Below are 27197 nucleotides of genomic sequence, written 5' to 3' on the forward strand. Positions count from 1 at the left end.
ATTTTACAATATACTATCGTACCTGCATTTGTCGAAGTGGACCTGCTAACTGTTCTGTCAATTTGGGCATCTCACTAGACTATGAAAAAAAAAGTTTAAAAATATAAGTTTAGAGTGCAGTGCATATCACCTGTTTCTAAAAATCAAACAAAGCTTCTGTGTTATCCATTAATATCAAATTATAATGATTTTTAGAGTCATTAGCATTTTGCATTTCAAATCAACTCTACAAGCAATATAACTTTTCATCCTCAACATTTCAGAGGAAAATATTACACAGCTAAATTTACAAAGTGTACTATTTTTATCATTACAAATGGAACCAAGAAAGACAGCAAATATTGCAAACATACACAGTTTAGTTGCATCAACACCATAAACAGTTTAATCACAGGAAACTCCTAAGAACTCTATAGGAACTGGAAATTTGAGATGGATAAAGGACATTAAAAATATTGCCCTTAATTTTTATTTTACCCAGATATTTCCAGCTTGTTAAAACAAGCATAACAAAGTTCAATCTGATTTTTAGTATTTTTTAAAATATTTTTTAGTTGTTGATAGACCTTATTTAATTTATTTATTTATTTGCAATCTGAGAACTGAACCCAGTGTCTCACACCTGCTAGGCAAGTGCTCTACCACTGAGCTCCAAGCTCGACCCTTTTAGTATTCTTACTACTGCTTTCCCACTATAAAGTGTATCAATTTTTCACTTAGATTATAATAAAGTTTCATGTCCATCACTAAGTAGCTAAATACACTTGGACAAGTTCCTTGAATTCTGAATGTTGAACTCTTGCCCTGTTAGAAATAATAAAGCCGGGTTCTCAAAACTGACAGGCTTGTGATAAAAATAAAAATATTATTAATAAAGAAATTTTGACAAAGGTAGAGTTAATATACAACAAGATTATTGTAAGAATGGTATAAATGTTACTAATGTTTATAGCAGTGCAATTCATAATAGCCAAGTTATGGAACTAGCCAAGGTTGTGTGTCAACAAATGAAAGGTAAAGAAAATGTGGTATATAAACACAATGAAGTTTTACTCAGATATAAAGAATGAAATTCTGCCATTTACTGGTAAATGAATGGAACTGGAGAATACCACGCTAAGTGAAATAAGCCAGACACACAAAATTAAGGGTTAAATGTTTTCTCTTATATACAGAAACTTAGAAATAAGTACTAAAAGCAGGGATATTGTGGGAGAGGGTGGTGGTCTCATGAAAATAGAGGAGAGAGCAGTGAAGTCGAGGAAAGGGACCGAAGCTGGGAGGTAATAGGGTGGGAAATCACAATCGAGGAGGAGGAAGACTGGTATGTGTAGGACAGAATTTAAAGTAATTACAAGTGATTTTTTAAAAAAGCAATTACAGATTAGTTGAAATGCACCTCCCTACATTTTAAGCATCAGTAGTTTCAAATGACTTAGTTTTGATTTGTATCATGCACATGTGCATATTATGTAATAAAGCATGAACTAGACTCTATATTGTTCCTGTTAAAACCAAAGTTTATTGATGAATGAGGAAAAAGCAAAAGAGCCAGTATGAACTCAACATCTCAGTTTAGTAAATAATGTAAGACCATTAAATGTCTTTGACATTATGTCTATTCATGGGCAACAGCAACTTATCACCTTCCTTTTTTCTAGCCACTATAGGTACAAAGTACTGGTCTTGATATAAGAGGAACAAGTACAATTTTACTAATGCTGTCCTACCAGATAAGAACACAACATGCCCCTTCATCTCTCCTGCAGATCTCAATCAAATTACAGTTTACTGGGAAAACCTTTTCTAATAATCTTATTTAAAATAGTAACCCCAATACCCAGGGATCTCTATCCAACCCTTTTACTTTTCTCCCAATTTTCATCACTACTTGACAGAATATGTTTGTATTTTATATATCTTCACTAACTTTGCATCTAAGATTCATGAAAGTAAAACTTTCTGCTGTATCTCTGGTGCCTGGAGTAAGGCTGACAGAGACAAGGCAGAAACTGCTGTATCTTGAGCTGCTCTAAAGATGCCATTAAAAAGAAATTTACAGGTATTAAACAAGTGGCAAATAAATGGCTTGGATGATATTAAGGACCGTTCGATACTTACAGAGAAACTGGGAGATAGTCCAACAGTTTCACATGAAGGAAAACCATTGTAAAATGACTGACATGTGCCTTCTGGATCACAAGAGGGTTTCACCTCTCCAGCCCAGTCCACTGGAAAAGCATTAGGTGGTTTTTTGTTTTCTTTTGTTTTGTTTTCCCTTTCCACCTGGCCTTTCCAACATAATGAATGAAGGAGGTATGATTCATTTAAGCCTCCTATTAAGTGTTGCCATTCTATTCTCTAATATGGTACTTTTATGTAGAACCCAAGGATTCCTTCCTATCTTATTTTTCCCCAAACAACTGGTTATATGCCCCTCTTGCAGTGCACTGAATGTCTTGAAATAACCCTGTACTGGTCAGATAGTGAAATTTTTTCAGTATTATTTTTGTTGCACTTGACAGTAGTTCTGTGAGGCACTGGAGCATTCATGCACCTCACCTGCCTTAGTCTTTTTTTGAGACATGACAGTACGCATATTACACTATGCATGAAAAACTTTATAAAAAATGAGTTCAATCTCTCAAAAGAAATGCCGATTGTTTTGCTAACTATGTTATCAATTTATGCTAGTGCCTCAGTGCTCATTCCTGTTATCTGCATATCTTCTTAAAAGAAATACCTGTTATTAATGCCTTTTTGTTTTCCACTGAGTTTACACTACTGAATAAGTATAGTTTTATGTTTATCACATGAGTGTTGCAACATTAAAGAGACTTCAAATGTCAGTCATGATGGCAATTTCTGTATAAAAAAAGCCTTAAATGAAACATTGCTTTAAGATCAAACTCTTCACCTTCACAAAAATGGCTACACTGCAATAAAAATTGTGGCATGTTACAAAAAAGGAAAATCATTAATAGGTAAACAGATCAATAGCAGAACTGAAAAAAACACTTTGTCTTATACAATTTACTTAAAAATCAAACTATGGAATATAGTAAAACATCCTCTAAAAATTTAGAAAACAAGATTAAATTTTTACAAGGCTTAAGTCCTTGTCTTAATTCTCTACAGTGAATTATACCTTAAACTTGAACAGTAAAACAATATATTTTACTTTTTAAAAAAATTTTAATTTGGTATATATGACAACAAGAATGTATCACAATTCATAGTGAGGTAAATAGGGAGCCTACTAATTGGGAACAAATTCTTACCACACACACATCAGATAGAGCACTAATCTCTAGAATATATTTTACTTTTAAAAGCAAATCATCTTGGTTTGGGGAAAACAGTACAAGGGTAATTAGTACTTCTGTGTGCTCCATTCGGCATTTTATTCCAAATATCTTCTTGTGGCACTAAGGATCAAACCTAGGGAAGTGTGCATATTAAGACAAGCATTCAACCACTGAATTATGGCCATTTTTGTATTTTTAGGAGTTCTTAAAAATGAACTAATTACTCATATTAAAAATTAATTACTAATTACTCATATTAAACCAACAAGGATTATCTTCACTGCCCTAAACCTTGCCCATGAAAACTGAGACTTCTGTTTCTCACAGGATTAATTGCTTCGCAGTTAATAGTGGGATGTGTTTAATTCAACTATCTATCTATTATTATCTATCTTCATTTTTATTAGATATTCCTAAATTTTATTTCCACTTATCTTTTTCCTTCTAGAACTGAGTAATAAACTGGGTTATAAAAGCAAATAAAAAACTTGGAACCTGATTAGTGATGAACTGTCCACAGATAAAATCTTACTCTTCTAATAATGTACACACTTAATTATTCAATTCTTTTCTACTATATTTGTGTTAAATGTGCTTTGACCGAGACCACAAAAAAAGAAGCATCTATTACACTAATTTAACCTAAACCACAGCACATGTGAATTAATAAATCAAATATGCTAAATCTATTTACTCACATTCTCTTGAAACACAAAGCAGCTTAATAACGCCGTTGCTTGTTCTGCAGAAAGGTCATTGAAAAGTCCATTAAACATCATCTCAGTTAGAAGCAGCTCATCAGCACTGTCAAAGGAAAAAAAAAAGAATAAATATCAAATGTCAGCATATAAAACAAATGTTGACTATATATACCTTTAGCATGCTGTTTTTTAAATAAAATATATTATTTTGCTGGGAATGGTGGTGCACGCCTGTAATCCCAGCGACTAAGACTTAAGGAAAAGAGGATCATGAGTTCAAAGCCAATCTCAGCAACTTAATGAGAACCTACATCAAGATATGAAAAACAACTTTGTTAGAAATCACAATTTATGCCCACCAAGCCCACATTTCACACCTTATTTTTCTAGTGTCTACAATCAAGATGGGCAACAGCCTTTGAATAAAACAAACTGTTGCTTACCGTATAAATTTTTCTTCATACTTTAGAATATCTCTAAAAAAGTATACAGCTAGAGCTGGGGTTGTGGTTCAGTGGCAGAGCGCTTGCCTCACTCATATGAGGCACTGGGTTTGATACTCAGCACCATGTAAAAATAAATAAATAAAATAAAGGTGTTGTGTCCATCTACAACTAAAAATAAAAAAACATATGGCTACAAACTATTAATCTTTACAAATGTAACTTCAAAAATAAAAGTAAAAAAACTAAATTTGGATCCACTAAGGTAAATCGAGAGTAAAGTCAAAAGAGGACAATACCAACAAGACAAGACCACCAACTACAGTCTAACGTAGGAGGCCAACAAGTAAACCAAACATCACAGAACAGTGGTCTAACAGAGTGCTCTAAAGAAGTTCATACAGGTGGTTATGTATAAAAAGTTGAGGAGCCTAAAGTCAGACTGGAGAGGCCCACAGCAAATTTTAAGAGATCTTGGAAAAAAAGACTAAGGAATTAGCAGGATGGAAGGTAATGATAAAGAAAAAGTCATGTCAACCAAAGCAACAGTATTTGAAGAATGTGTCAATAAATAGGCTGAAGAAGGAAGAGCAAGAATATACAAAGTTATAGTATTTATACTTAAAAGCAATAGAGAATCACAAAAAAACTTTTACCAATGAATGATATGCAAGAATTTGTGTTTTAGAAAGAATATTGTAAAGGCAGTCTGAAGGATGTAAAAAACTCAAGAAAGTAGGCAATGAATAAATAGGGAGCTAGTGCAGTAAACTAGGCAAGAAATAATGAATGTACATTAGTAGGTGACAATGTTTAAAAGGGCAGAGATTAGATATAGGAAGACAGAAGGAGTATACAATGACCCCAAATTTTTGCAAATTTTGAGAAAATATTAATGTACTTTGATATAATATCAGTTCTATAAACAGAAAATGTATCTTAAGATAAAATCAATACACATTCTTCCAAGACTAAATCTGGCTACAGATTTAATAAATTTTTATTGTTAGCCAGTAGGTTATACCAGAAAAAAATAATTCTAGTAACATGAATTTTAGCATATGAATAAATAGATCAAACTTATATAAGTAATCCCTAGATTGCTTATAATACATATTATAAATGCAATAAATAATTATTATATTGTATTATTTGGGGAATAATGACCAGAAAAAAACATCTGTATGTTTTTTTCATATATCAACATCACATTTGGATGAATCCGTGAATGCAGAACCCTGAGAATACAGAAAGATGACTCTATCTTATATCCATCCATTTTTAAGCTATGATCTCTAAAATGCTATTATAATATCTTATGGTTAGCCCAAAACTTCAGTAAAATCTCCAACACACATAAAAGGATAATGGTTATCTATTAGTTTCTAGATGGAGAAATGTTCATATATGTAAAATAAAAATAAATAAATTCTTTCTCTACACACTCATGATTATGCATAAACTAAGATTATGTAAAAATTACATTATGCATTAAAAAACTATTTCTTTTTAAAAAATATTTTTTAGTTGTACACAATACCTTTATTTTTTTATTTGTTTTTATGTGGTGCTAAGGATATCACCCAGGGCCTCACACATGCTAGGCTAGCGCTCTACCACTGAGCCACAACCCCAGCCCCTAAAAAACTATTTCATAGAAAATATATCAAATGGCTGAGGTACGCATGCGTGCGTGCGTGCGTATTAATTACTGAGACTCGACCTTTTTCTAATATCTTAATTTTGTGATCTAAAACTATATGTAATGTGAAAGGTATTATGACACGTTTATATTTAACACAGCTTTTTGCTAAAGATGAACACCTTTCATTTTAAAAATAGTATCTTATCTTAAAATCAACTTTCCAGAAAAACCATATTTTACCTGCTTATCTCACAAGCTACTCGTCCTTTCATCTCTATGACATCAGAAGAAGTAGCAAATCCCAACCTTCTTAAAACACGTTTGCGACATTTGAGTTCATCCATTTGTAGGACAGTTCTTGCTTTCTTCAGTTCTCGTTTTGCAGATTTAATATCTATTGCAATCTAAGGCAGAGAAAGTAAAGAAAGCTCAATTATAAAGTGAAAATATGGTGAGACCCTACCTGGGGGAAAAAGAATACACATCTCTGTATAATGCACGGATATATAAGCATAGGAGCTTTCCCCCATGACACATGAGTGAGATAAGCTTCCTTTCCCATTTAATATTAGGATTTCTTTTCCAAAGAGAACATATAAATCCAACTTTCTCTTTAATGAGAATCTTGGTTTCCATTGTATTGATCAGCATTTCCTACCAATCAACACTGAGATTGTTTATATTAAATTGCTTTTTCTTTTCTTTTTTTTTAAATTAGAGCTTTATAGTTATACCTACTAGTTGGGTTCACCCCAATAAGCTCATATGCATGAAATTCAATTTTAGTTCATAACCTCCTCCCCCTTTTCCCTTATTTTGCTTATCTACTTATTAATATTTGACTGGTTCTTTTTATTTATGCATAAAGGTGAAATTTCCTGTAGTATGTGTGTGGGTTTTTAAGGGATTCTTTGCGCATTGCCTCAGCTAACCCATCCCTCCCCTCTGCCTCTCAATCTCCTTTTGCATTACTAATCTTCCCTTTATGTTATTCTATCCTTCCCTCCCCCTTTCCTTTATTTTGCTTCTTTTCCTTTCTTTCTTCCGCACATGAGAAAAAATATTAGACCTTTGAGTTTCGGAATTTGGCTTATTTTACTTAGCAAGGTATTCTCAATTCCCATCTATATACTTGCAAATACCATAATTTCATTTTTTTTAATGACTGAGTAGAAACCATTGTAAATATACACCAAAACTTCTTAATCCATTCATATATTGACAGGCACCTGGGTTGATTCCATAATTTATCCACTGTGAATTGTGCTTTTATAAACATTAAGGTGGCTAATTTGCTGTGGTATGTGATGTTAGATCTTTTGGGAAAATATCATGGAGTGTGATAGCTGGGTCATGTGGTATAGTTTTTTGAGGAATGTCCATACTGCTTTCCAGAGTGGTTACAAGGTACAGGTTTACCTTTTTCCTCACAAGTTCACCAGTATTTATCGCTGCTTATATTCTTGATCACGGCCATTCTGACTAGAGTGAGAGGAAGTGTTAGTGTAGTTTTGATTTGCGTATCTTTGATTGTTAGAAATGTTGAACATTTTTTCATATATTTGTTGGCCATTTGTTTCTTCTATTAAGAAATTTCTGTTTAGTTCTTTTGCCCATTTGTTGATGGGGTTAGTTTTTTTTTTTTTTTGGTGTTAAGTTTTTTGAATTCTAGACATATTCTGGATATTAACCACCTATCTGAGGAATAGCTGGCTAAGATTTTCTCCCATTTTGAAGGCTCTTTTCACACTCTTAATCATTTCCTTTTGCTGTGCAGAAGCTTTTTAGTTTAATGACATCCCACTTACTGATTCTTGGTTTTATTTCTTACACTTTGGGGGAGAGGGGGTCTTGTTAAGGAAGACTGTATGATGGAGTGTTGACTGTGTTTTCCTCCAGTAGTTATAAAGTTCCAGGTGTAAGTCTTTGACTCATTTTGATTTCAGTTTTGTATAGGATGAGAGACAGGGGTCTAGTTTAATTTTTCTACATACAGCTATCCAGTTTTCCCAGCATTATTTGTTATAAAGGCTGTCTTTTCTGCAAAATATATTTTTGGTACCTTTGTCAAATGTCCAACAGCTGTAGACATATAGGTTTGTCTCTGTGTCTTGTCTTCTGTTCCACTGGTCCTTCTATCTATTTTGATGCCAATACCATACTATTCTTGTTACTAGAGCTCTGTAGTGTAATTTCAGATCAAGTACTGTGATGCCTCCTGCTTTGCTTTTCTTGCTTAGTATTGCTTTGGCTATTCTGGCTCTCTTATTCTTCCAAAAGAATTTAACAATTGTTTTTCTGATTCTGTGAAGAATACTATTGGTATTTTGATGGGGATTGTGTTGAATCTACATATTGCTTTTGGTAATATGGCCATTTTGACAATATTAATTCTATCTATAAAAAAACGGGATTTTTTCCATCTTTTAAAAAAACATTTAAAAAAATTTTTAGTTGTTGACGGATCTTTATTTTATTTATATGCAGTCCTGAGAATCAACCCCAGTACCTCACACATGCTAGGAAGCACTCTACCACTGAGCTACAGCCCCAGCCCTATTTTTCTATCTTTTAAGAAATTAATCTCTTTCTTCAGTGTTCTGTAATTTTCATTGTAGAGCTCTTTTAGTTCCTTGGTTAGATTAGTTCCCAAGTATCTGAGTCATTTGTTGTTGTTTTTTAATAAAGAATTTCTTTTTTTAAGTTGTAGATGGACACAATACCTTTATTTTATTTATTTCTTTATGTAGTGATGAGGATTGAACCCAATGCTTCACACATACTAAGTGAGTGCTCTACCACTGAGCTACAACCCCAGTCCCAGTCATTTGCTTTTTGAAATAATGCTACAAGAATATCCTTTTTACTGCCTCATTTTGCAGTCTCAATTCCACTAAGTGAGAAACCTATGTCAGTAGATGTAAGAACTTAAAATATTGACAATTGACAATTGAGGGGCCAGATTTGGAAGGCTTCTTAGGGGTAAGAGATGCAAAATGTGTCTTGTAGTCACGTAAGAGATCACAATTCACAAAAAGCTAGAAAAAGAATGTTTTAAAACTATGAACTAAATGTATTATTCTACTAAGCCAAAGGACAGAAACTCTTGACATTTACTTTACAATAAACATATAACACTATGGGAGAGTTACAAATATGGAACATTTGAACTGAAGGAACTTAAGATCTAGTTTGTGAAAAAGAAAGACAAATGCATTGATAAAAAGCAGTTTGTAATAAAAGCCGAAAAAGCATGAGAAAGGAATTATAACTTTAATGGAGGAAGGTAAACCTGCACACATTTAAACATTATAATTCAAGAGGAGAGACTATTAGAAAGAAGAGTTTTTACTTCAAAATTGTTCACTATTCGTAATGGCTGTAAGAATGCTTCTACTGAGTAGAAATTACAACTACCTTAAAAAACTAATCTATTACCACTTCAAACTATCAGAATGGCTAAAGTAAAAAAATACAAACAACAGTAAATTTTAATCAAGATGTGGACAACATGGAACTCTCATAAATTGCTGGATAACAAAAATGATGCAGCCACTTTGGAAAAGTTTGGAAGGTTCTCAAAAATATACCTAGTTTCCACAGGATTCTACCCAATTCCACTTAAAAGAGATAAAAAAAAAAACATGTTCACAAAGAAGTTTGTACAAGAGGTTCATAGTACCATATTTAAAATAACCAAGGTGGGATAAAATCAAATGTCCACGAACTGATGAATGGGTGAACAAAACATGGTATATCCATACAATGAAATATTACTTAGCTATAAAAAGAATAAAGTACCAATTCATGTTAAAATATAGATGAACCTTGAAGGTAATATGCTAGGTGAAAGAAAGCAGACACAAAGGACACATATTATGTAATTTAATTTATATTAAATGTCTGGAATAGGCAGTATACTTGTGGTTGCCAGGGTTTGAAGGGTGAGAAAACGGAGAGTGACTGCTATTGGATGTGTTTGTTTTGTGGTGAAGAAAATGTTCTGAATTGGTGTTGTGAATGTAGTAAAAAACAAAGAAACAAAAAAACAAAAATCCACTGAATTGGGACACTTTAAAAGTGTGAGTATTGTGCTGTTTAAAAAACAAAAAAAAAGACCTCATCCATTAAACCCAGAACTATACTATAATGACTTTATTTTGATTTGTTATTGAGAGCTGATAGGTTTGAAAGTTGATAATTTAAAAGCGAGCCAGAAATTCTACTTTACCTGATCAGACCAATAGGACAAGGAAATGAAAACCACATTTACTTAATAAAGTACACAGAATTCTATCATAAAAATGAAGTTTCTGCCATACCTGTGCTTTTTTTTCACAAAGTGTGTACACAGTTTCCAAATTTGGATCATTGTGAAGTGGATGAGAATACATCCGATGCTCAAAAGCCTCTACTTTCTGAATGACCTTTTTCAAACCTTGATCTTGAATGCCCATATCATCAATAGGATCTAATAAAGGAACACCATCAGGAAAACGCTTCTGAACTTCCTGAAACAAAATATAATATGTAAAATTCATTTTCTCTTAAAGACAATTAATAACAGTAAACTAAGTCAATACTTCCTTTTATCTTTTTTCTATATGCACATAGGCATAAAAAAAGGATGCTACATATATTTTTTCTCAGTTAAACTGGAAGACATTTTCCAATTGCAATGGTTTTTGAAATTCCTTTTTAATTGCTATGCTATGAGTTACTGATAAAGGGAAATATTATTATAAGTCTCTAATAAATCTAGTATCGAATAGGTCAATAGAATAGGATACGTTACAACTTACTCATCTAATAAGGCCATCATCAATATTAGATTGTTGTAAAATAATTCTGTATTTAAAATCTCTTATGTGCAAATTGTTTTGAATTTTCCAGAATTTTCTTTGGAGTTGATTCCTAGACAGGGCACTACTGAATTAGAAAACAGAAACTTTTAAAGTGTCTGGAATCCCTTTAAATACTAACTTTTTAAAAATAATGAGATAAAAATGAGATGAAGTAGGGGCTGGGGACATAGCTTAGTTGGTAGAGTACTTCCCTTGCTTGCACAAGGTCCTGGGTTGAATCCCCAACACCAGGGGGTTGGGGGAGAGAGAGATGAAGTGAAGTTACTAACAAGATAATGTCAAAGCTGAAATGTGTTTCTGTGGACAAAGCACAGTGATCTATAAGACAAAAGGACAAGAATGCCATTTGCCAAACAAAAATTCATTTCAATTTAAGTTTAAATTTAGCAGAAAAACTGACCTAATGCAGATGCACAAAGAAATCATGTTTTCAGAATGACTGCATTATTTATGTCAACTTAATAATGACTAACGTGTATTTCTCTTCATAACTAAACCACTGTTTTGAAAATATTAGAAAAAAAAGATTTCAGCAGGACATTATACTTGATAAGCTTGTAAAATACATTTATCTATCATCAGCCTAGTTAGGAGAGTTTTAAACTCTTTGGGAACTTTTAAAGTCTTCCAGAATGTTCATTTATTTCTGGAAATCCCCCTATGAACCATAGCTTAAAAATTCCTATGTTAACCCAAAAGCATTCTATGTATTTATTTTTGTTTTCTCAGATTCCTGTACAGAGCCCTCAATGTATAGTAAATGCTACTTAATTGTTTATTGACAAAATAACTTTGAAACCTTCCTTTTTCTAGGGGAAAATTAAATTATTTCACCCATTTATTAAGTATATTTAAAAATGGCTAAAAGTCCTGGCACATGATTTTATACATAACACTATTTTTTACAGTCTGAGCTTATAGTTATTTTCATTCCTAATGAACAAAGCAAATCATATTTAGTACAAAACAGTAATGTACTTTGCTGACAAATTCAAAGAAAGCACAAGTCTACATGTATATCTATCTGCTGTAGTCATTTTATGAAAATAAGTGCCACTACTGGTACTCTTTATAGTTTTTCTGAAAGGACTATATTTAAAAGCATTTCGGTTGCCTCTTTATGAATTCTACTTATGTAAAATTTCTAGTTAAGTTATAAAATGAACATGCATACCTGTATTGATTTTAAAACACTTTGTCTATTGTCCACTGGCCGAAGGTCCTTAGGAATGTAAAGCCTGACACTGCTAATAGCAGACAGGAGATGTACCAAAACTGGAACAACCTATAAATAAAAACACAATTAATATTACACATTTTCAAAACCTGTCATTTCTTAAACCTGGATTCATCAAAGGCAGGCATATTTATGGTATGTCACAGGTATAAGTAGTAACAGCTCTCTACCCCTTATATCTTAGTAGATCGTAAGTAAAAAGTAAAACCTAGCCGAATGTGGTAGTGTACACCTATAATCACAGCTACCTGGGAGGCTAAAGCAGGAGGTTCTTGAGTTCAAACCCAGCCTCAGCAACTTAATGAGGCTGGAGGCAACTCAGTGAGTCCCTGTCTCTAATAAATATTCAAAATAGGGGGAGGGGAATGTGGCTCAGCAGTTAAGTGCCCCTGAGTTCATAAAATAAATATTAAAAAAATAAAACCTACTTCAAATCTTTAAACAGGTATACAAAAATAAAAGATGACTATAGAATCCATAGTTTACTAAATTTTAAGTTTACTCATTTTTATGTTCTCAGTATATGACACTTTTTGAACTCAAAAACAGTACTGTAGAAGAAAGACTCACTATTAAATCAGAGTCAATATGGCCAAGTAAGATGGATCAAGTTCTAGATGGACTGAAATGAAGATTACAAAAAAAAAAAAAAAACAATTCAAACAGAGCAAATAGCATATTTACATTAAGCTATAATCTTCAAGAACATGTATCTACAAATGTCCATGTTTTTTCCAGCCAAGAATGCCTTTACCATCAATATATCATTTTGCATTCTTACAATGCTCTTAAATTTAGAAGGTCCCTGGGTTCTAAAGTAAATACTGTCTGGGTTTAAATTTCACTTTCAGCTGTGTGACCTTGAACAAGTTATATAACTTTTCTATGCTTCAATTTCCTCAACCATAAAAATAGGGATACAATTATATCTCATTAAACTGTTTTGAGTATAAAAATCAAACAATGTACATGAAATACTGAGCATAAATTATTTAGATTCCATGAAATGTCAACAAATCTGTAAATAACAGTGTTAAAAATAGTAGAGACCATATACTCAAATGTGAAAAATAAAAGGTAGGCTATATTTATTTTCCATGTTAATAAGTGACATGAGACTGAAACTGGAGAGACTACACATACATCGTTTAAAGAGATGTTGCCAGGGAGGAATGTAGTACTTGTATTTCTAAAGCTTTCATTTTTAAAGCATTATTTTGAAGTCCTAATCTTTAAAATTTCATTACTAATTTACATTTTTCTTATTTCCCAGCTTCTAAAAAAATAGTTTTTCTTACATCATCAGCTAACTTTCTATTTGAAAACAACTGAACAATTCCATGAATTACTCATTGCATTTTCTCAACAATTTCCCAGCTAGATTTTTCAAACTGTTAATAGGTTTCCAACTACTAACAATGCTTTCTCTCTCTCTCCCTGATTAATTTTAGGGGTTTTGTTTTGAGTAAAAGGGGATTTATTTCTTCTTGCCTTCTTTTTTCCTCCTCTTCTTTTAAAAATAATTTGAAAATAAGCTACACTTAATATCACTTCATTTCACCAACATGCATGTTTTAATTAAGACCATACATCTTTTTTTAATATTTATTTTTTAGTTGGACACAATACCTTTACTTAATTAATTTATTTATTTATTTTTATGTGGTGCTGAGGACTGAACCCAAGGCCCAAACGTAATAGGCAAGTGCTCTACTGGTAAGTCACAACCTCAGTCCCAAGATCATGCATCTTTTATGAACAAGTGTATTACCCTGTATAGCCACATATTATAAGATCCTAAAAATTTAATAGTAAAATAACATAACCTAATATATAGTCTAATTCAAATTTCCCCAATTGGCCCAGGTGACTTTATTACTACTAGTATGACTACTACAATTTTAGATCCAAAGTCAAACCAAGGGTCAAATATTTCATTTAGTCGTCATATCTCTTTAGTTCTCTACCTTTTTTGTTCTCTTATGGTACTGACATTTTCATATAAATCCAAAATTACAGAAAAGTACTATTAAGGGGAAATATAATGTTGACATAATGATATCATCTAATTTATAGTTCATGTTAAGATTTCATCCACTTTCCTAAAAATGTCTTTTATACTAACTTCCCTTTTCCACACCACTCCATGGATCCAAACTAGGATCATACTCTGACTTTGGTTGTACTACTTCCTTTTTCTCTTTTAATATACAACCATTTTTCAATGTCTCTCAAGACCTTAATACTTGGAAATACATTAGTTAATTTATAGAATGGCACTCAAATTTGGGTTTGTCTAATCATAAGGAATCATCAAATTCAGGTTATAAACTTTTGGAATCCTTTTTGTTCTTTTCAGACCATCAGTCAACATTTTTGGATTAATTACCTTAGAAGCATACCCTGAAATAAATGGAAATTTTAAAAATGCTACAGTACAGAGAAAAGATTTGTCCAGGGTTCAGTGATAGAATTTCCTATAGATTATTTATTAAACAGAACTGAATCATGATTATTAAGAATTGCAAAGTTTCTGGTATCACTAAATAATAAAGGCAAAGCAGCTAGGCTTAAAAATGTGGACCTGGGGCTGGGGATGTGGTTCAAGCAGTAGCACGCTCGCCCGGCATGCGTGCGGCCTGTGTTCGATCCTCAGCACCATATACAAACAAAGATGTTGTGTCTGCTGAGAACTAAAAAATAAATATTAAAAAATTCTCTCTCTCTCTTAAAAAAAAATGTGGACCTAACAAAGAGAAGCAGTAAATAATTTTAACCTAAAATACAACCTCCAATGCATTAGTCATGGCTGCCTGGACCACTTCCTTGAAAAACTTTCAGTGTAAAAGCGCGCTATGACTTATTAGCAACATCCATCAGGAGAAAGACTGGTAGGATGAGTGCCATGTATTTACTATTTCAAGTTGCAGTAACTTCTAAGGTACATTTGGGCTTAATGAATGTGTACCAAATTGTAGGATTTTAGTTTCTTTTGTAACTAGATGGTAAATAGGTAAAATAAATTCTTGGGGGAAAAGTTATACAAACTTTTTTTGTCCATGAAAGTCTGGAGAACAAGTTAGAAGAAAATGAATAAGACTAGGGATGTGGCTCAGTGATAAGAGTGCTTGCCTAGCATGCATGAGGCCCTGGGTTATATCCCCAGCACTGCAAAAAAATTGAACAAATAAAAAAAACTTTGTTAGGGTATGGATGTGAAGTGTCCCCCAAAAGCTTACATGAAATAATGCATGATAGTCAGAGGAAAAATGATTGGTTGTCATAGTCTTAACTCCATCAGTGAATTAATCCTCTGACAGGGGTTCACGGGGTGATAATTGACTTGGTCCACTGTGGCTGGAGGAGGTGGAAATTAGAGTGTGGCTTTGGTGTACATATTTGTATCTGGAGAGTAGACTCCCTCTCTGTTTCTTGATCACCATGATGTGAGCTGCTTCCCTTCACCACACACTTCTCCATGATATTCAGCCTCATCTTGAGCCCTGAGAAATGGAGCTGGCCTTTTATGGACTAAGACCTCTAAAACTGTGAGCACTCAAATAAATTTTTCCTCCTCTACAATTTTTCTGGTCAGAACCTTTAGTCACAGCAGCAAAAAAGCTGACTAAAACAATATCAAAGTGTTGCTGGGCTGGGGCTGTAGCTCTGCAGTAGAGCACTTGTCTGGCATGTGCAAGCCTTTGTTCAAACCCCAGTGCCACCAGGAAAAAAAATAAATAAAAGAAAAAAAGGAGACAGATTAAAGGCTGGATAGTATTCAGAAATATAAACAAACTTCTAAATCACCAGTTAAAAATGTTTAATAATAAAGTATTTTTTAAAAGCCTACCAACTTGGGCTGGGAATGTAGCTCAGTGGTAGAGTGTTTGCCTAGTACACATGAGGCCCTGCGTTTTATATTCATCATGGCACTGATTAATTTTAATTAATTAATAAAAACACAAATACTAAATACTGCCAATTCCAAATACCAAATTGATTTATTAATCCAAAGAAGCAGTCAATGATGCTGCAGCTGCAGATTTTACTTTCTAGAAACCAAGCTTATTAGAACATATAATTTCCTAAATGACTTAGCCAACACACTACATACTTTAATAAGCAACATTTCAAAACAACAAAATTTGACCATGATATTAGATTTCAAGGAGATACTTGCAATCTATGATAAAATATTTTGCAAACAATTAATTTTATTTATACCAATATGAAAATAAAAAACATTCAAGAAATACAGGCATCTCATGTGGTGAGTCAAATGTCTTAAATTTAATAAAAGCATGAGTAAATTAAATTATTTTAACTAGGGTTAGAGTTGTGGCTCAAGTGATAGAATGTTCGCCTAGCAAATGTGAAGCACTAGGTTCAATCCTCAGCACCACATAAAAATAAAACAAAGATATTGTGTCCACCTAAAATTAAAAAATATATTTTTAAAAAGTTATTTTAACTTAGAAAACTTGGGAAGAAATTTCTCATTATTGAAACACTATTTCAACCATTATTGCCATAAGAATGAAATACACATCACAAATGGATTCAAACTGTAAAATCAGTCACAAGTGATAATGAAAAATATTCACAGCTCTCATAAAATGCAGCTTTGTGTGAAACTTAAATTATTAATTTCTCTTTATTACTATTACTATTATCTGGTCATAATTTAATAAAATAAATAACTAAAATCTCATTAATCATCCTCATGATTAGAGGCTCTAATTATGTATGCCAAAATACCTTAAGCCTTCTAATTTAGAAATGATGACACTATGCTCATTATAATCACATTTTAAAACTCCAGTGATAAAAAAATAATTCACAAAGTATTTGAAGCCTAAGAAAGTACAAACCTGCATCTCTCCTTTCTCATCAGGTTTAGCTGGTTTTGCAGCCTCAGTAGCTGAATTTTTCAAGCTCTCTTTGCTACAGCGCAGAAGTACTTCTACTACATATAAGGGATCCAGTTCACCAGAATTAGGCTAGGAAAAGAGGATAAAGAAAGTTCATTAATTCTTGAAAAATGGACCCCAAATTTTTAAGTTCCATGAATACAGGATCTGTTTTCTCAGCATTTAGCATTGACTGTCACACACTGTGCAATAAATGCTTACTTCATAAAATGAAGGTTGTTTTAGCATTCTTCAACATGTGCCACTGGATGAGAAAACACAGTAACAATTTGGTACTTATGAATTCTAATTTAATAGTAAGATCACTGTGACACAAAATGCAAAAATTGGAAAAATAAATTAAAATGATCAGTATCAGAAAATAAAAAAATATTATCCAAGTCACCAAAATATTTTAATAAAATATCCAAGTCACCCCAATTAAACAAGCAAAATAGATAAAGCAGATTTTACTATTCAGTGTACTAGCACTTCTATAATGTGATTTCATATCATTTTACAAAGTCTTCTTTTTTTTTTTTTTTCCTGGTACCAGATATTAAACCCAGGGGTGCTTAACCACTGAGCCACATTCCCAGCCCTTTTTAATATTTTATTTATAGACAGGGTCTTGCTGAGTAGCTCAGAGCCTTGCAAGCTGGCTCTGAACTCATAATCCTCCTGCACCAGCCTCCTAGCTGCTGGGATTATTGGTGTGTGCCACCATGCCTGGCTTTTTGTTTTTTTATATCTCTAGATCTCAGGACTAATCACATCTTTTGTACTATGATAATTTGTTTGGTAATTTCAAACAGTAATAGATCTTTTTGTTACAGTAAAGAATTCCTCCTTGCCAGGCATGGTGGTGCATACCTGTAATCCCAATGGCTCAAAAGGCTGAGGCAGGAGGATTCTGAGTTCAAAGCTAGCCTCAGCAAAAGCGAGGTGCTAAGCAACTCAGTGAGACCCTGTCTCTAAATAAAATACAAAATAGGACTAAGGATGTGGCTCAGTGGTCAAGTGCCCCTGAGTTCAATCCCCCCCCAAAAAAGAATTACTCCTTACTCTTTAGTAAAATATTCAAATAATCTCTTTGCATGAAATATATAAAAGGAAAATTACTTTGGTTGAAGGGGAACATGGCAAAGACCTGACTTCTACCCAAGACGTTACAAAATAAAAATCTGTCAATAAATGAAAATGAATCTGTATCTACAAACTATTTCGGCAAAAAACTAACAAATATTTAACAAAAGTAAAACATACTTGCAAATACAAACCATAAACACGATTAGAATTTTCAGACTTACAAAAAAAAATTAAAAAAAAAAAAAACCTAAAAAACATAAACTCAGGGACTGGGATTGTGGCTTAGTGGTAGTGTGCTTGCCTAGCATGTGTGAGGCACTAAGTTCAATTCTCAGCACCACACATAAACAAATGAATAAAGGCCCATCAATAACTAATAAAAATAATAATAATAAAAAAATAAACTCCATTTTCCAATCCAAAAGGAAAACAAGCTAGTTTTTTCCCAACATCAACTTTTTCAAAAGGAGATTATTTAAGAAGTTTCAACAGCTTGATTTAGACACGAACAAAAATAGATGTATTTATGATTTAGATAATCTGTCTGCAAAGATCATACAGCCTAGTAGTTTAGAAATCAATTTTATAAACAATGAGCTAAACAAAGTTATGACCAACTGTCAACTCTTCTTCAGAAGCCAAAGATTATAAAGCATCTCAGTGATTGTCATGTTCCCTTTTCAGAGGGTGAAATGAACCTTAGAGGTTCTAAGTAAGTTGTATTGTATAGTTTGAAGAATGAATTAACTCCAAAGTGTTAGGGAACATATGATATCTGGATAAAAGAAAATTGTTAAGACTTAGGAGCAATCTTTAATGTTTCTAGATAACTAGAACTGTTATAGACAATTCTTTAGATTTTAATAAATTAAGTATTCTCCATCTATAGAACAATCACATAGATAACTGAAACATATCATACATGATCATCTGCCTTCATATAGCTACCACTTAAAACAACATTATGCAAATACCCTCAAGTGTTACTAAGGTTGAAGACACTTGAAAGCTTTCTTAATTATAACACTAAATAAAAATTTGCTACTGAAAATATTTCCTAAGATTATAAAATTTTTCTCACCTAACATGCTGTAAGATGGATCAACATCATCTTTCACATAATAAAAAACAGCTATTGTGTTGTTTAAGTTTTCCAATAATTGTCAGACCTTAAATTTTTAAAAATTTTGTTTATATGTTCTATTTTAATCATAATTGAATTTACGTTTTCCTAACTTCTCTTCGTTCTTTTTAAAATGTGACTAATTTCTTGCTATAAATTGAAATTACCATATTAAAGTGTAATTTTGATAATTCTAAACCTGTAGAACATAAAAAAATGTGAAATGTTCAAAGTTAAATTTGTATTTCCTTAAAATGAATCAAACTATTCAACAGTGTATATTTTTCTCCATTGATGTCAAAATCTATTGGCCACAAAAATACTTAGATTAGTGTTTTTGACCTAATTCTAAAATTAATATACTTCACATTTTTAGTGAAAAGACAAATACAAGTGGCTCAATAGAAAAATTACTTACCAATTTAAACAGAAAAAAATGAATGTATTCCACTTTAATCTTCTTTCTACTTCTACCTAAAAGAACTCTCATTGAGTAGTACAGCTTTTATACATGGATTAAGATAAATGGAGGTAAATAATTTTTTAAAACTCTGGCTATAGTGTGTCTACACATAATTATATTAGTTGAAACTTTTCTCTCCCAAAAAATATAAAATCTTAGGGGTTGGGGTTGTGGCTCAGCAGTATAGCACTTGCCTAGTGCGTGCGTAGCACTGGGTTTGATCCTCCAGTATCACATAAAAGTAAAATAAAGGTTTTGTGTCCAACTAAAAAGGAATTTTTTTTAAATATATAAAATCTTAGATTTACTAAAGTACTGGCTACAGTGATGTAAAAAGCTCTGCAAATTCACTTCCTAGCAAAATTGGAGAAAATTTGAAAAACCAACCATTTAATGTCCCTGGAAGTGTTCTTAGAGAATATATATGTCAAACAAGAAACATCCTATCAAGAAAATCTGCTAAGGAGCTGGGGTTATGGCTCAGTGGCAGAGCACTTGCCTAGCATGTGTGAGGCACTGGGTTGGATTCTCAGTACCACACATTAAAAATAAATAAATTGACAACTAAAAAATATTTTTTTAAAAAAAGGAAGTCTGCTAAAATTCAGAGAGAACAACAGATCCCTACTCCCTTCTCTCACTCTTCCCATGCTTGAAGCAGAAACTCTAGACTGGTGAATCCAAAAATACAGGAGAGTTCCCTCTCCCCACAGTACTCAAGTGAATGCCATTTCTGATCTTGTTCCTAATTACTTGTTGCTGAGGCTAAGTTCTGGGCAAGAGAAGCTGAAGAGCAGGGATCTTTTCTTCAGCACCCGTTGGACAGCCAAAGGTTCCATTCTTGGATGTGGTGCTGCTGAGAATTAAGGGTCTCAACAGCCTTTCCCTTGCCTTATAAGGTACCGGGTTTCATGTTGGGAGAAGAAAGCTGGGAAGACTTGAGGTTATTGCAACCATCCTCAACCCAGCCCTCAGCTCCTAAAAGCAAGTTTGTTACTCAAAGTGAGACAATGCCCTCACTCCCAGGTTTAGATCTTTGGCTCTAGAGATTTTTTTCCAAGGAAGAATGGCAATCCATCAAATAGGCAGCTATACTTTCCCAAAGAAATATTTGGAAAGTTCAAGCATAAGGGAACTAAAAAATGGTGGAAGTAGTAAGGAAAAGAACTCGTAGACCTATATATTTATGAGAGCTATAAACTAAATTGTAAGCTTTCTACTTTGCAGAATAAACCTAGTTTCTTTCTTTCTCTCTCCCTCCCCCTTCCCCTCCCCAACACCTCTCTAGGCTATGTTCCCCCTACTTACCCAGAAGCAACGTAAAAGTTTAATGATGGTGGTGTGTGTCTGTGTCTGTGTCTGTCTGTCTGTCTGTCTCTCTCTCTCTCTCTCAGCTATGTTCCCCCTACTCACCCAGAAGCAACATAAAAGGTTTAATGATGTAAAAGAGGCAAGTGGGATACAAGAGACTTCACTCAAATAATTTAGATAGGCACAAAACAAATCAAGGGAGAACGATACCCAGACTTACAATACTATCTAAAATGTCCAATTTCCAATAAAATAGTGAAATGTACAAAGAAACAGGCAATTATTATCTATGACCCATGTACCAAGAATATATAGAGGCATATAAGAAACTGGATGTTTGATAAACTGTATGAGGGAACATAAAAGGTATAACAATGTGGTGTTGAATGGAAAATATCAATGAAGAGATAAATTATAAATTATAAAAAAGATTCATAAGGAAATTCTAGAATTTTAGAGTATAACTGAAAAGAAAAAAAAACTTTTTTTCACTAGAGGGGCCCAATGATAGATCTGAACTGGCAGCAGAAATCATTAGTAAACTTAAAGACAGATGGATAGAGATTATTCAATTCAAAGAAAAGGGAATAATTAAAATAATGAACTTAGTCTATGTCACAGAAATGTGGGACACCAATAAACTCAAAACTATACATATAAGGAGGGTTTGGAGAGAAAGGAAGAGAAAAAAATTTCTCAAAATAATGGTTGAAAACTGCCCAAACTTACAGGGGGAAAAATATTTAATCTACATATAATTTTCTCTACTTTAGGATAAATGCAAAGAAGTACACAGCAGAGTTTTATACTTAGAAATTTACCACAGTAAAAATGAAGAAAGACAAACCATGAGGAGAAAATCTTGAAAGCAGCACAACACTTACAATACTCCAGCAAGATTAACAGAAACTTCTCAGCAGAAATAATGGAATATAGAAAGCAGTGGGTTGGCATATCAAAGGAAAAAACAAAAAAAACACTCCGAATTATAAAACACAACTGTTAACTGATAATTCTTCAGAAAAATTTCCAAAATTAAGGCCAAATAAAAACATTTACAGATAAACAAAAACAGAGAATTTGTTGCTAGCAGACCTGCTTCAAAAGAAATACTAAAGAAAGTTCTTCAGTCTGAGAGCAAATGACACCAGACATTTATATAAATTCCCCCCCAACACACACAGAGAGAGGTAATAATGAGTTTTCCTTTTAAGTTATTGAAGAAGCAATGTAAAAACAGTATGTATATACTGTTTTATTAAGCTATAATATATCAAAATGCAGTATATTTAGCAGCACAAAAGAGGTGGTGGGAACAAAACTCTTCTGGGATAAACCAGTAACTTCGGATGACTCAAATCCATAGGAAACCAAGAAATGATAAATGTCAGTATAACTATAGTTACAAAAATAATATTTCTCTTTTCTCTTCTAAAAGCTTTAAGCTTCTTCAAAGCCATTAAAACTGCTGGGGGTTATAGCTCAGTGGTAAAGTAGGTGCTTCTTATGCACAAGGCCCTGTGTTGGATTTCCAACACCAAAAATACTGAAAAGCTGTTAAATTATACTAAGGAAATAATTACAACAATGCATTTATAGATATGTGTTACAACAATACCATAAAAAGAGGAAAAATGGTAAAATGCTTGCCTAAAATATTTGAGTCTCTGGGTTTGATCCCTACCACTGCAAAAAAAAGAAAGAAGAAAGAAACAAGAGGGAGGGAGGGGGAGAAGGAGGAGAATCTAAGCGGGTAAAGAGATGGGAAAATGAGGTAGAGATAAATAGAAATCATGTTTCTATATCTCACTGGAAATAACTTGGTACAAATCTAAGGCCTATTGATGTAATTTACAATGTATATGGAAAAACCTAGCAATCACTAGGAAATACATTGTGAAAAGAAATTAGACTGCTACAATGCAAAATATTCATTTAATGCAAAAAAGGAAAAATAGAAGAAATAAGACATGAGACTCAGAAAATAAAACAAAAAATGGCAGATATAAACTCAACTATTCCTTTTTAAATGTGAATGGGTTAAACAACCCCCCAAAATAGACTTTTAGGTTTGATAAAAACACAAGATCACACTATATTCTGTATATAGGAGCAGAGAACACATCAAATTTACTGATATGAAAATGACAGAAAATAAAAGAAAGGAAAAGATACATCATGTAAAAGTCAACCATTCAAATGTCTATGCTATATCAAACATGAATAACACCCTAAACTAACTAGACTTAAGAGACATTTCTATAATATCCCACCCCACATAGCAGAATATCCATTCTACTCAACTACACACAGAAAACCTGAAGGATAGAACATTATGTTAGACCACTAAACGAACCTGTATCCATTCAAAATGAATGAAACAATGCCAAGTATGTTCTTGAAAAAATGGAAAGAAATTTTTTTAAAAATTTGGAAAATTCACTAATATATGGAAATTTACACACTCCTAACTAATCAAGAGGTCAAAGAATAAATTAAGAGGGAAATTAGAAAATACCTAGAGATAAACTGAAAACCTTTGCTCAAAGAGAGGACTGAAATTATTAGAATCAGAAGTGAAAGTGGAGATATTATATATGAACAACCTTACAGAAATAAAATGGATTATAAAGCAATATTTTAATTGTATATGAATAAATTACATAATCAAGATGAAAAAGACTAAATTCCTAACAAGATACAAACTTCTGAATGTTACTGAATAATGTTACAGATAATCTGAATATGTCATATCCGGGAAACAAATACCCACAAAGAACTAGTCTAGGGGTAGGTAGCTTCACTGCCAAATTCAATTAAACATTTAAAGATTAAATATCAATTCTTCAAAAATTCTTCTAAAATATTTATAGAAGGAGAGAAACACTTCCTAAACTCATTTAATGACGTTGACATTACCTCATTGATAAGACAGACACCACAAGAAAGCTTCAGACCAGTATCTCATTTTTCTTTTCCTTTTTCGTGGAGCTGGTGATTGAACCCAGGGCTTAACATATGTTAGTTAAGCACTGTACTACTAAGTTACACCCTCAGCCCAAGGCCCGTATCTCTTAGGAGCAATTCTCAAAAACAAACTTGCAAACTGGACCCTGCAATATACAAAATAAATAACATGCACAACAAAGCGGGATTTATTACAGGAATCCAGTTGGTTTAACATCTGAAAATCAATTAAAGTAATATGTCACATCAGAATAGAAAACAGAATAAAAAAATCCACATGATCATCTTAATAGGCACATAAGCTATAATGGACAAAATTCAACACTCTTTCGTGATAAAAACATCCAACAAGCCAGAAAAAAAGGGAATTTGCTGAATTTGATGAAAGGCTCCTACAAAAAAAACAAGAACAACATCATATTCAACATTTTCCCCCTAACATTAGGATATCACTTCTATTAACATTTTGCTAAAATGTCTAATTAGGGGAATTAGGCAAGAAGATGTAATAAAAGGCATCCAGATTAAAAAGGCATCCAGATTGAAAAGGTATCCAGACTGAAAAGGCATCCAGATTGAAAAGGAAGAAGTGAATCATGTAGGCAACATGATTCAATATATAGGAAATCCTAAATATTTCACTAAAATATTAGAAATAAAATATTGCTGAAAGAAACTTAAGACCCGGCTGGGGCTGTAGCTCTGTGGCAGAGCGCTTGCCTAGCATGTGTGAGGCACTGGGTTCGATCTCAGCACCACATATAAATAAATAAAGGTCCATCAACAATTAATAAAATATTAAAAAAAAGAAACTTAAGACCTAAATAAACAGAAAAATATGCTGTGTTCTTGAATTAGAAGGTTTAATATTTTTAAGATGGCAATAAAACAATTCTGAAAGAGTAGAAAAAGTGCTGGCTTGAGGACTGGACATCCAGATCAATGGGAAAGAATTGCATGTCCAAAAATAAACCCATGAGTCTACCATAAACAGAGATTTGTTAAGGGTGCCAAAATGATTCAAATGAGGAAGAACTTTCACCTATGGTGCTAGGAGAAGAATAAATTTGCACCCTTATCACACAACATACATAAAAATTAATTCAAAAAGAATCAAAGACCTAAATGTAAGAGTTAAAACTATAAAATACTTAGAAGAAAATGGGTAAATCTTCAAGACCTTGATATTGGTAGTGGTCTCGATAACACCAAAAACATTAGCAACAAAAGAAAAAAAGTGAAACTAGATTCCATTAAATTAAAAACTTTTATACTGTAAAGAGCTCTATCAAGAGAGTGAAGACAACCCACAAAACAGACAATGTTTGGAACTATGCACCTGTGGATTGCTTCTTCTGCTGTTGCCTCTGCCACCATCAATTCAGTGGGGCTCTCAGACCCAGGGCAAAAGCCAGATTGTTTCCCTTGCAGGCATAGGGTAAAGGACTGGAGGACAATGTGGGGGCACCACCAGTCCTGCCTTATACCCCCAACCCTGCCAGCAACATCATGGAGCAGCTCAAGAGTGAGGACCTGTTTGACAGCTTCTGCTGGGACAGCCTGGCAATCATAGACAGGATTTCTTCTCAGTAGGTAGATTCAAAACTAAACTAGATATTCAGACCACAATCTAAAAAGCAATTCCTGAGTTTCTGATGACCCAGAAAAAATCAGCTATGCTGGAACCTTCTCCTTACAGTGAAAGCCAGGAACCTCCAGCCCCATCCCAGGACGTGTCCAAAGAATATTCCTGACACCTTTTGAAAACTCCACTGAATTAAAGGCAAGGAAGTAGATCCCTGATCTATAAGAGCATAATTTCAATTGGCAGGGAAGGGCCAGTGAATTCAAAATTTTTACCTTGACTGTGGAGTAATGTCCAAGGACCATAGAACAGGTAACAAGACTGACAGTGGAAAAGTTGTCCCTGTGTGCTCCTTGCATTGGACTGCCACGTGATCAGCATGACCAAGGGTATGATACCCAATACACACTACAGAGTATAAACACTACAGTCACCAGGGTGGGCCTGAAATAACATTTTATTTCAACATGGACACTACACATAAATTTCAGGGTTTGTGCTCCAGGATAAACAGAAGCTGCAATAAAAGAAAAACCAATTCCAAAGGTGACTGAAAGAATAAGAATAGTAAGTGTAAGTAGGGATTAGGTATTTGACAGTGCTTATCCAATACTGTTTCTCAAAGTTAGAAACTAGAACGTACAAGTCATTAGCATCAGGTAAGCTAAAAGTTGTTTGTGACCCTCTTGTACATAATTCTTTTAACCACTGTCCTTCCTGTTTTCAGAGGTGACAAAACATGGAAGCCTGGAGTGAACGCAAAAGCTAAGACATTAAGCATAGGAAAAACATTTGTGGGTTCCCTGTATAGGGCTTCATTCTGTCCTCCAAAGATTAGTGACTCTTGGATGAGTTTATTGTGTTCTCAGTTCATGTTTTAGAAAAGTGAGCAATCAATAAAGTTTTTTAAATAAAATTACTTGATACTCTAACAAAAAAGAAATCATGCACCTGATAAAATTATAAATAGTCTATACATAAAGAACTCATATAACTCAATAAAATGGCACATAACTCTAACTTGAAAACAGAAAAAGGATCTGAAACATTTTTCTCCAAAGTATAAACAAATGACCAATAAGAAGCTGAAAAAATCTCGGACATCATTAGTTATCAGGAAAATATAAAAATCAAAACTATAATGAAATACCATTACATACCAAACAGAATTTAAAAAGTCACATAGTAAGTGTAGTAAGACTGCTGAGAAATCTAAACCATCAATACATTGCTGATGGGAATGTAAAATGGTACAGCTACTTTAGAAAACAATCTGGCAGTTCCTCAACCACTTACCCCATACAGTTTCCAAAGAACCTAGTAATTCCACTCCTAGGTATATACCCAAGAGAAATTAAAACCTATGTTCACTAAAAACCTGTAAACAAATGTTTACATGAGTATTATTCATAATAGCCAAAAGGTATAAACAACCTAAATGTCAGTGGACGGATAAATGGATAACAAAATAAGGTATATCCTTATATACTGGAATATTATCTAGCCATAAAACAGAATGAAAAACTGATAAGCCTTGAAACCATTATACT

At 33.1% G+C, this 27197-nt stretch overlaps 1 protein-coding gene across 1 annotated transcript in view; it reads right to left on the reverse strand.

The window, feature by feature from the left end:
• Mtrex (Mtr4 exosome RNA helicase) overlaps positions 1–27197 on the reverse strand; it is a 103099-nt gene that overhangs the window by 17700 nt on the left and 58202 nt on the right. The window contains exons 19-24 of the mRNA XM_005319625.3: positions 17071–17199; positions 12137–12247; positions 10420–10608; positions 6338–6501; positions 4007–4112; positions 23–79 (exon numbers count right to left, since the gene is read on the reverse strand). Coding sequence (XP_005319682.2) covers positions 23–79; positions 4007–4112; positions 6338–6501; positions 10420–10608; positions 12137–12247; positions 17071–17199 — 756 coding nt within the window. The remainder of the gene's footprint in view (positions 1–22; positions 80–4006; positions 4113–6337; positions 6502–10419; positions 10609–12136; positions 12248–17070; positions 17200–27197) is intronic.

Source organism: Ictidomys tridecemlineatus, chromosome 1 (genome assembly GCF_052094955.1).
Source record: "Ictidomys tridecemlineatus isolate mIctTri1 chromosome 1, mIctTri1.hap1, whole genome shotgun sequence".
NCBI classification, from domain to species: Eukaryota; Metazoa; Chordata; class Mammalia; order Rodentia; family Sciuridae; genus Ictidomys; species Ictidomys tridecemlineatus.